General features: G+C 29.9%; 1 protein-coding gene across 10 annotated transcripts in view; it reads right to left on the bottom strand.

The window, feature by feature from the left end:
• LOC124369289 (phosphatidylinositol 4-phosphate 5-kinase type-1 alpha-like) overlaps positions 1–12,317 on the bottom strand; it is a 157,865-nt gene that overhangs the window by 53,096 nt on the left and 92,452 nt on the right. For 9 of the 10 annotated variants that reach the window (XM_046827212.1, XM_046827211.1, XM_046827213.1 and 6 more), the window contains 2 exons: positions 10,355–10,408; positions 5,893–6,101 (listed from right to left, as the gene is read on the bottom strand). In XM_046827212.1, coding sequence (XP_046683168.1) covers positions 5,893–6,101; positions 10,355–10,408 — 263 coding nt within the window. The remainder of the gene's footprint in view (positions 1–5,892; positions 6,102–10,354; positions 10,409–12,317) is intronic. The other variant, XM_046827216.1, reaches the window with a different exon arrangement.

Genomic DNA, 12,317 nt, shown 5'->3' with positions numbered 1-12,317 from the left:
TACTAGATAAATATTCATCAAATCGTTACTCGTCCATACTACCAAGTGAACCAATAAAAATAGATTTAAAAGAAGAAAACTAAATTTAAAGCCATACAGTATATATTATATTCCACCATCAAATATAAGCTCAAATGTTGTGTACTTTTGGCACTAATTCTGCATAGTAGGATATAATTTCACTTATAGAGTTGAATATTCTATATCATATACAATGTTAAAATCAGAGTTTTGAATGGTTTGATTTTTCATTAACATAACTTCTTAGTAAATTATAAAATAAGCATATAATTACCGGTACTGTTAAGCTTGTAAAAAATATTAACATTTTGCAGAATAGATAAGACTTGTCTGGTCTGAGATTAGAAGTGTCAATATAAGGTGTTCATAGATAGGAGATGTCTGAGGATATTTTTATTGAGGACTATCTTGCTGTCTGGTTAACTATAAATTCTAATGCTCCTCTTCTTAGTACAGACTGTATTTGCTCAAAAGTAATAAAACTAACTGTAGCTTGGATGAATGAAGTTGTGTAAAATAAGAATAAAATAGTTGAGACAAAATATTATAAACTGAAAACACGTAAAACTGTATTTAGGATGAACAGTTTATGAACCAGAATGTTAATGGCTTCCTGTTTTGGAAGTAAAGAATAAAATAAGATTCTAAGAATAAATCAGAAGCTCAAAATTTCAAAGCTATATTATAGCCCCAATTGGACAGATTAATGCTTTGTGTGTTGGTTTTGGAAAAGATAAAATTTATCATAAATGATGTTCCAAGGGTAAAATAGCACAATGTAGTTATAAAAATACAAAAGAATATTTAAATGGTTTCACAGAAATAACAAACATTCTGATATTGATTACTAATGACATTTCGAAAGATATTCCTTTGTTTAGACATTAAAGGTGTATGATTGGTTCTACAGGCCTAATCTCATAACAATTTTTGTGCAGTCCGGTGCTTATAAATGATTTTGTTGTGTGGTTTTATAATGTTGCAATTTATCATTTTTTTAACTGAAGAGACTATAACTTCAGTAACTCAACAGTTTCTCTACTACTTTCTCTAGAAGTCCTGCAAATAACAGAAGACCTTATATAAATACTCTTCTATTTTATATCTCAGCTGATAATCAAGAACATATTTTAAAACCGCTTATTTGCACCAATGACTCCTCCATGATTGAAATCTAGTGTACGTCATTTATAACACTGACCAGAAGTTAGTGTTAATTTTCACACCCTATATATTTCAGTACCTACATCCATTCATGGATTTTATACTTAGCCTCTATAATGAGACCATTAGTGATTCTGCAAAACTTGTTACAAGATCATTTACATAAGTTTTTTAGTTTCCATTTGCTGTTTCTGCTCTACTTTATAACTGAGACACAAGCTCATCTGATCTTTCATTCCCTTTTTACTCATTCAGTTGCTGCAATCTGATTCATATTCTTTTGAAACTTATTAGGCCCTGGCTGATCCCTTATCCTCCTAATGATCTCCAAATTTCTTACCTCAAAGCCCTGTCTAAAGCCTACATCACATATACAAAGGACTCAATATATGCACAACCCGATTTGTCTATTATTTTTGAATTACAAATATATGTAAGTGATGGTGAGTTCTTATATACTTTTATCATGTTCAAAGCAAATAACTATCTAAGTTGGTGGCAATTCCCTCAATACAATTTCCAATACTGTGGAGAAAACCTTGTTCCAAACTAAAACAAGAAAAGATAGTGTAATTCCACTTTCAACCTTAAAACTTATATTTTTGAAATTCCCCTATGTCCCACAGCATTGTCACTTCAATAAGCATCTTTATCTCCTAGATGTTTCCTAATAATACAGAAATTCTAAATTCTTATAATACAGAAATTGTTTGTCTCCAAACACCCCCTCATTCCTCCCAGTATTAAACTTGAATAAATATATAAAATCATTCACATCCTCAGTAATACTTCTGCAATTTTCAATGTTATTATCTCAGATAAACCAAACATGCTATTGTTTCAAGTTTTATAGAAACAAAATATTAAGATATAATATTTCTCTTATTTTGTGTTGTCTTTATGCATTCTAGCCTCTTACTATTCACTTTGCTTGTTTGTATTTTGTCTTTACTTTTCTATTCTTAATACCACAACAGTACTCTTGTAAATTCTTAAGAATCTGAATTTCTAGGTTAAACAGACAAAACCTAAGACAAGGAAGCTATCCAGTGAACCTTACCTTAGCCTTTCTAGTCCAATAATTTGAGATATTGTTTATTCCTATTATACACAGACAACTTAGTGATTCTATATAGCCAATAGCCAAAGAATGTAAAAATTTGGCATTTTAGTGTTTGTATGTAATTTGTAATTTGCAGGATATAGCATCCTCTAAAGGATTTAGAACTGTGTTACCAAACAACTTTCAATGGAGTGAAAACTCATATTCTGTATGCATCATTTTATATGTTTATTATGATGCAGATATTTACATAAAGATGTGCTGGGTTACTTTTTTACGTTGTGAGGAGGGCTTGTGGATGGGATAGAGAAGATGAAATCTTTTTTAGATCTATAGCAATTATTTCATGGCATAACTTAGTGTTCATTAACAAAGATGCATTACGTATGGGTATAGAAGTTATTTTATTTCTATACATAAATTTAGGCAAGTCGATTCCGATTCTTGATGCCTGATACTTAGCAATATTGAGGAATTGACAATTTTCGACACCACAGCTCTTTATAATCAGTTCTGATTACAATATTTTTAAAGTATTTTATGTCAAAATAATAAATAAAATCAATAGAAGTGCTTAAAATGTGTTTAAAAAGTCACAATATTTCAATATTTACATATATGTCTTAATGCTGTAATAAATGAATTATTTATTTAAAACACGAATGTCCTGTAAAAAGAAGAAAACTCATTAAAATAATTAAGTATCGTTTACCGGTCATTTATTAGATAAATCAAACCATTTTAGTGTTAGTTATAACTAAATATAATTTTAAAGGTTAGACAGACTCAGTTATAAATAATTATTTTCTTTGATGTAGTGTTTTCTTTAACAATAGCACAACAAACAATTACAATTGCTACAATCGTAACAATTAATTGTAAAATTTATAATATAATATTGTAATTCAGTTAAAAAATAGATTTATAATCAAATACATTTCTTTCTGAAACATTATCTGTTAAACCGAAATAAAAGATGGCAGATTGTACAGCTGACATTACATTTAAGCAAGTGTTTTATTATTGTGGGTATCAGTATCGGAACCAGAATTAATTTTTTAGTATCTGCCTATCCCTATGTATAATATAAACACAACTTTTAAATGTTCTAAAAAGATACTACATACATAGCCTTGTAGAAGTCCAGAATGCCCAACAAAACTGTGTTAAAATCACATTCTTTGAAAACTACAGACATATTACATACAGTGGAACTTCAAAAATCAAGGAACCACAGAAAAAATATAATGATCCAAAAATTTGAAATATCCAAGTTTATTGAAAAGAGTTGAATAAAATCAGATAAACCTCATTATATTTACATAAGAAACCTTTATTTCAAAAACTAAAGTTACACAGTGCACAACATGTATTGTATGTACCATAACAAAAATAAACAAAATGTACAGTCTCACTGGACAAGACAATTAATAAACACAACTCATAAGGAATTATTTATCCAATACCAAAGTTTGGTTTTCCAACAAGGTTTGATAGTCAGTTAGTTTGAATTAAAGCATAAATACCACGTATGGCACTAATCTTTTAATAGAAACAAATAATGTCACAGTATAGAATTTTAGAACTGTGTGTTTTTTTTAAGATATTTAAGAGAAGGCACTCTTATAGTTGCCTAGTGAAAAGACCTAGACATTTTCATAAGCAGCTGTATGCTGAGTTTTTATTCATGACTGTAGACTATCTCTGTTCACCTAATTATGAAACCTTATGTGTTATACAAACATACAGATATTGAATTTGGTTAGCTTTATGTTTTGATTTTTGTACCTTTCTTTTGCACCTGACAAATTTGGCCCTACTAAATTAACGACCAAATATACCCCATAACATGGAAAAGTTATGTATCAGTGTTCTATAAAACTTTTGAAACTCCCAATTTTTAACCTTAAATTCAAACATTTCTCAATTAACATGATTTGGAACATAACAGACTGTTAACCATTGTATGAGTACATGTACTTACAACAAATAGTATTGACGTTTCAAAACTTAATTTTTTTAATTCAGGTGAAAATGACTAGCAATAATTCTAAACTTCTTATTTTTTACCATTTCAACAATAGTTTAGTTTCAATATATGAGTTTTATAACAATATTAACAACAGAAAACAAGCTGAACATGTTTTTGCATTTTTAATAAATTAGATGAGAGTGCTATAGGGATGCGATTTACTGCAGAAATTTTCTCCAAGCAGTTGTGTTTCTACTCTGTGGAAGGAGGCAGAAGTAAACTGTTCCTAACCTATAATAACCAAGTAGTTTCCCACATAAAACATTTGGTTGATTCTAATTTTTAACCCTTTATAACTGCCACATTCAAGTTACCTAGTATTCAAGTTATCAGTTGTTTTGGTTTTGTGGTAACAGCTGATATATCATGTTATTATTATAGACTCTATTAAGTTTGAACCTGTTAAGAGATTGCTGTCCAGTTGGTGTTGCAATTTTATGGATGTCACGTTCTTTGCATAGTTTGTAAGTTCACAAGGGTTTACTTTATTTCTGGTTGTTGTTTCACAAGAGTGTTGTCTGATGTTTATTTATTGATAACTGAGAGAATAAGAGCTTTATTTAAAATTACCTGCATTCAAATCTAAAGGAATATACAATGTAATTCAATTAAAAGTTCACACTGAATTGAATAAACAGTACATCATGGATAATTTTTAAAATTGTAATTTGAAAACATGTATGATTTGAACTTTTTCTAGTCTCTTGACATTTTTATTGCATATAATGTTAAAATATGTTGGTTGGTTTATTCAAATTTTGTTTGGATGGTCTAATTTGGTTAAGTATATTGTACATTATTTATGAGCCAGACTTCTTAAAAATAGACAATCCCACATTAAAATCCACCATCTTATACTGTAGATGATGTGTACCCACAATAGATGAATGTATTTGTTTCTTTCACTACTGTCAAGATTATTGTATCCCCTTCCTACCCATCTATTGCTTAACACCTCCTCACCATGTCTTTGTTTAGCTGTCACTGTCACAACGTGAACGCAAAAACATTGCTCGTAATTTTTTTTTTTTATTGCATAAAACTAGATTGCGTTTATTGTGTTTCAATACATACAATATATATGCACTATAAGAATATTTTACAACATTTCTAACATTAAAGTTTTTTATATAAATGTAATGAGCTACAATGAATTGTTCTGCCCTTTTCAGGATCTTGCGTAATCTGAACCTTTTCACAGATCCCTTGAGGTTTGAATTATCCATGTTTCACTGTACTTATGTGTTGGAAATATTTGTTTCTGGTTCATTTATTTTTTAAATAAATCACAGTAACCATTTTATTTTGTTTAGTTCACATTATTTTAACCCAATTATTTTCCCTGAAAAGAATGAATAAAATTCTGAATTCTGACCTTACTAAAATGTGTAGAGATTGTTAAATTGGCCAAACCACACTGCCAGTGAATGAAACCATCACAAAACAAATCAACAAAAACACCGGTGAGGTAAATTGAGTTTGGAAAGAAAGCAATGACACAACTGCTAACTTTGAGTTGAGTAGTGACTCAACCAACCTACCACACCAAAGGCTATAATCTACTGACGTGACGACATAAAGAGAATGAACAAGAAAGGAGATAAATACTCACCAATATCCCCTGAAGAGGAAGACTCTGTGAAGGAAGGAGTGCCTTCAGTCCAAGTGGGGGTGGAGCCCTCTACGGATGCAGGAGGAGTCCAAGTCAGATGTCTCCCCGTCCCAGTTACCACTGACCCGATACCCGATGTTGAAGATCCTGATTCTACGCTCAGCGAAGACTTGTTTTCAGACCGTGATTCTAACCTTATCTCTGATATACTGCAACAGAACATAATAATAATTTTAATAATTAAACCAGCAATATAAATTTAGTACTCTTAGATATAACCTTCAATGAGTTTTTACAAACAAATTCTCATTACAAATTAAATTTTTCTAGACATGATGTACTCATAGTGTTTAAATGTTTAAATAATAAGAATAGTTTCATGCTTACATATATATATATATATATATATATATATATATATATATATATAATACTATACTATGTCAAGTTTGCTTACATCTTTGGTTTTTGTGGATAGTTTGTTTTAGTCTAATTAACGCAGTGGTTATGATGCACTGATTATGATAATTGTACTGACCATTCTTTTAATGGAATAATTACAGTTATAGTAAACCTAAAAAATGTACATTGAAAAGATAATAAATGTACAACATTTATTGTCTTTATTTTAGACACAGGTACCAATAAATACTACCTATCTTTCTAACTATGTATTCCACAAAATAACAAAAGCTAGCTAACTATAGCAAACATATATTATTTCAGAATCAGACCTCATATGGCTTTATATAATTTCTGAATAAAATAGGCATTTTATAGAAATCACTAACTTTGACATAAACACAATACAGTGGTAATAATTCTGACATGAAAAGTCCCGTTCAATAATTCATATATGATTCTGACAAAAGAATTTTATCATCGCATTGATCGCTTCAAGTTGTGTAACAACTATGTTGTTGTTTTTAGCCCCATGGGTGGTTCATAGAGGAATGTCTGTGCCCCCCTTGGTTGAATGACTGGGCCCTATTTTGATACTTGAGCAGATTCGAGAACCAATACTGTTTTCTAAATTTAGGTAAAAGTGATTTCCTGTAATTTAATTTTAGTTTTTTACCTTTGCATTTAATTGTTAATGTGGACTCTTGTTTGTTGTTTTATTTTATTCATACGTTAAGCCACGATACGATTAGCCAAATTCAGTGCTGTGTGTAAGGGCCACGTCAATAGCAGCCAAAAGATCCTTCTCTGTGATTTGTTTGACCATAGTAAGTATTTTGAAATGCCTTGAATCTAACAGATGTCAAACACAAGATCTTTTATATCTGTTCTGACTACTCAAAAGTTTGGGAATGCCGATACTCCAGTCTGTGGTAAAATATCAGTTTTGAGCTTATTTTAGCCATTCACATATTGTCCCAACCCAGAAAATTAAATCTTCAAAAAAACTTTTTATTCATCCGACAACAAATTGTTTTACATTTGCCCTTGTAAATAACAGTGGTAGGCTAATGGACATGATGCTTTATCAACACAATTCATACAAATAAACCATTATATCATACATGTTAATAGTGAGTGTCCATTGAAAAGAAAAAACACAAAAATGTACAAGAATTTATCTTGAATATATTTGGTATTCCACTGCCAAAACACATTTTTTTTTTTTTTCAAGAATATCTATAATAGAATCCAAATCAAGCATTTGAAACTTACATAAATAATTATATTATAACCTTTTCTTAGTTGCACTCAAATATACAACACCTTCCGATTTTGAATCATCTGTTACTCTTACATCTATTAATTTCTTATATCTGACCCTCTTTCTTAACATGATTTATTTGTGACAACCTTCATAACTTTCATGTTAAATTTCAGTATTAGAATAAAGAAGTTAAATGTTATTATGCAATAAGATCTTTAACACATATTAGGTTTTGATGTTAACAATATAGATCAGTTAGGTTACATAAATAGATAATACACGTATTAGAATATAAAAAATATTTTTAACCTTTTGAAGAGAATTTGAAAGTGGTTCTGAAAGAGTAATAACAGTTTTAGCTGTCCATAACAGGCTTGTTCAAATAATCAATTCTAATGCTGTTTACATTCTTAAGTGACATTCTTATTTGCTATTTCGACTGTGAAATGTTCAAAGTAATTGTTAATGTAAGGTGCTGGCTCCTAGTGATAGAATATATAATCACATCTTTACCGCCAAATGTCCTTTCCTTTACTCGCCCCAAGTCTATTTATAGGTTATTCTTAGTTCTTACAATTCAATGATTATTGATATACAGTGTTGACTCCTAGCAACAGAATAGTAATCAAAGCTTTGCCACAGATTGTCCAGTCATTTTCAGAAATACTTTGTGTACCTGTTTGAAAAATTATCATAGTTTTGCCAATAATGTTATGGCACGCCTAAAAGGTGCCAATAATGCTTTATTTTGGTCTTTCATAATGTTTCAATACATTTTAAATAAAAACAACTAAAAAGTGTTCTTTACTCTCTAGAGTCCATTAATGATAATTTTGCTTACTCTAGTAGACCCTATGTAGGTTGACAGTTATAGCTGTCCGTACTCCTCCACAATTTTAGTTTTTAATTACTTTTCATGTTAAAAATTGGCAATGTTTAAAATTGTTTTGAGGAAATCATTTTAATTTATTGTAAAATATAATGGTGGATATGAATAAACCTATAAAACTATTGAGAAATTAAAGGAGAAAATATATAACTGTTGCTTATTACAGGATGAAATTTAGTTGGTTACTGTAAACAATTGTACTTAAAAATTTTAAAGGACAAAAGCCAAGTGGAAGAAAAAAGACATCAAATACTGTAGTGATGTATATGCAACTCTATTGCCACAACGACAAATAAATCTTTTCAAGGTGGTATCTTGCCCTATTCTATGAAAATTACAAAAGTACTCACCAAAATGAAACAGAGATATCCCACTTATGCAGATAACTACCAAACTATTCTAATTTCTTATCATGTTCAAAAATTCTGTCTTGATGAGACTATTAAGCTATATCGGTTAAACATTATAATTACGACCATCCATCTGTTGATTCCTAATAGTCGAGTATGGATTTTATTATCAATAATGTTAGACGTACCAAACACTAACCCCCCCCCCCCCCACCGCCACCACCACCATCTAGTTCATCATTGACAAAATTGATAATACTTATATATGCTACAGCTAAAGTTTTTGACTGTAACAATACCTTAGCTCATACAAGGATTTTGAAATACAGCAGACTACTCAAAGCTACTTATTCTCTTAACAAGGCTTTCCAAATTAAATTCAGGGAATACAATACTACAATGATACACGCTGACACAATATTTTGGAAATGAAAAAAAAACTTAAGTATGGGTGTATATAGATAGCCTTAAATATGAAATATAAGTATGGTTTTAATAACTCCAGGTGTATTTAATGTTTCACTGAAGAAAGAGAGTAAACGGTTAGGGTAACTCTAGATGCCAATTTGACTTCAACAAGTTCACATATCAATGAAATAAGTCTTAGCATGCTGAACTTGCTCTCTACATGATGAAATGATTATACCTAGGAGCATCTTTAAGAACTTCTATACAGTATTAAGAACTGTTTTAAATACAGTTTACAGACTCACTTTATACAAATCTTCAACTTTACATTATGTAGCATTTTATATTATTTTTCTTGTACAGAAAAAGTCTAACTGCATAAATTTCCAGCTGTAAAAATTTTTATTTTAAAATTTTAAAATCTTTTAACCAAATTTAAAAAAATTACAAATAAAAGCATCCAAATATTATTAAAATACCACCTCCAAAGAATATCCGGGAAGACAATATTAATATTAACACAGAAATATAGGTACAACAGTTTATGTGGCATACTTCTAGAAATTTATAGGATTGCTATCTGGGGAACACCTCAGCTATAAACCAGAACAGTGTCTTCACTATACAGAAAGTCACAATAAAGATCTTTAACTGAACTGGAATAACCTGAGGCTAGAAATATAACAGGATATGGAATATATCCCTACTCTAAGATAATATGTCTATTTTAATAGAAAATAAGCAAATAAAAAAAAACTGTATAACCTCCTAATAGACAACATCAGAGCAGTAACTAGAGGTTTTCTAAATCAAAAACTGGACACATGGCTGACAAATAAATCCATTCACAAATTCTATATGAATGATAGAGGATGATCCATATTATTAATATTCAGCATTATGTGTATGTCATTTGGTGTCACTACATTTTCAAAGAAATTGTAAACAAAGACTATGATTGTATGATCAATTGCCCCAAAAAATACCTACTTCACTACTGTGTTTGATTTCAAAATGCAATCCCAAAAACATGTATAAAGTCAGAAAAATCAATAACTGTATTTGTATTTGACTTAGCATTTTATTCTTAATACTATCCCTTTGAATGTTATTGCATTTTTTTATTTTTTTTATTGCGTAACTTACCTGACAGAATCTTCTTGATAAATAACAACATGGTTGGTGGTATGAGCACTGAACCTGATAGCCAACAAAATAAAGTTAGGAAATGCTAATATTTAAGGAATGGAACTAAATAAAATAAAAATAAAATAAAACAAAAGCTTGTTTTAAAACAAGTGAACTAGATGGTTTAGTATCAAGTATTAAAGTACTAATTTAGGCTGAAATATACATGCCAAGAATTAAATTACTAATGTGGTTTGATTATTGAGTAGCAATAAAAACATTAACTAAAAGGGAATAAATATTGGGTTTTTTATGTAAGTTAACACCATTAACCAACAATTAACTTGCTTGGTTTTAGTTTTGTATTTTATTATATATAGTGATATGACAGAAGTGACATCGTCTTCAATCTCTCTTGACTCATAGTAAGTAATATAAAATACTATAACGTTAATGTTTAAATTACTAAATGACTAGAGAAAATTCAAAGAAAAACATTGGTATCAAGCATAAAGTTTTATTACACACATTTAATCCCCATTAATTACAATCAGCTATTGGAATGAGTGAACATGGGAGTGGAAAGGATTATACCTTTAATTAGCACTGTAAATGTATGTGTTAACAAAATTCTTTGGCTAGTAGAACAAATAAAACACCCACCTTTTGACATTAAAAAAATATACTGGACATATGTTTCAACACAGTTACATCAACAATATCAGCATTAATGCACTTAATGTAATTTAATAATAATTTACATTATTTGGCAATGCAAAGAACTATACAGTAAATAACAATGGTACCACTGTAGTTACATCGATGGATCTGTATTGAAAATATAACATAATCTTATTAAAACAAAACAGACTTATTGGAGAAAATTCCTCTACAGAGTAGAATGGGTTCTCCAAAAGCCATAAATAATATTTCTTTAAGAAAAGTGTTTTGTCAAACTTTGGGATTAAATGTGACAGATGGTTATATACCTTCAGGGAAAGTACCTGATGACTCTTTAAAGTTTTACTTAATCTATTGAATTTTATTTTTGATAAATTCTTGCATCTTGTATTGTGCGAATGGGTATCACCAATGGGCTTTATTAAATTTGGATTTTGGAAAATATATTGAATTAAATTAAATAGATACAGGTTTATGACAGTTTGAATGTTTAGTAATCTAAATAGCGGTTTACAGTGTTCTAAGCTAGATGATTTGGATATAATTCTTATGGCTTTTTTTGGAGGATCAGTATGTCATTGATCTTACTACCCCATGCAACCAGCCCATATCTAAGTATTGATTGAAAAAATGCAAAGTAGGCGGTTTTGACATAGTCGGTGCTAACAGAAAAGGTTAGTTGCCTAAGGAGGTAAACTACTCTTGACAATTTAGAAGAAATAAACGTAATATTAGAGTCCCAGTTCATGTTTCTATCAATGTATACTCCTAGGAATTTTACATTGTCTGAGAGACTAATGTTTAAGTTACGACTGTCAACTGTCCTCGTACTGAAAATAATATTGTGCGTTTTTGATTCATTCAATAAGAAACCATTGCTTGTGAACCAATTTGAAGCATCTGAAATAGAATTTTTTGAAATTAAACTAAGTTCACTTAAATCTTTGCTAATATTTAAAAATGTAGTGTCGTCTGCATAAAGGATGGTTGAAGCTGTAATTGAAGTAGGCAGATCATTTATACAAATTAAAAACAGCAAAGGTCCAAGTATGGATCCTTGCGGGACTCCGTACTTCACGATTACTTCATGACACCAGCTTTCCTAAATGCAAACTTTTTGTTTTCTGTTATTAAGGTAAGACTCAAAAAATAAAATCGGCATCTGACCAAAACCGTAATATTCCAACTTCCTTATAAGATCATTATGGTTTACACAATCAAAAGCCCTGCTCAAGTCACACATAGTGGCTTGAGCAAAGGCCTTATCCTCCAAAGCCAGAGACACATCCCGCAACAATTT

Source organism: Homalodisca vitripennis, chromosome X (genome assembly GCF_021130785.1).
Source record: "Homalodisca vitripennis isolate AUS2020 chromosome X, UT_GWSS_2.1, whole genome shotgun sequence".
Taxonomy (NCBI): Eukaryota; Metazoa; Arthropoda; class Insecta; order Hemiptera; family Cicadellidae; genus Homalodisca; species Homalodisca vitripennis.
The sequence above is the reverse complement of the archived record's forward strand: the minus strand, read 5'-3'. Positions and strand labels throughout refer to the sequence as shown.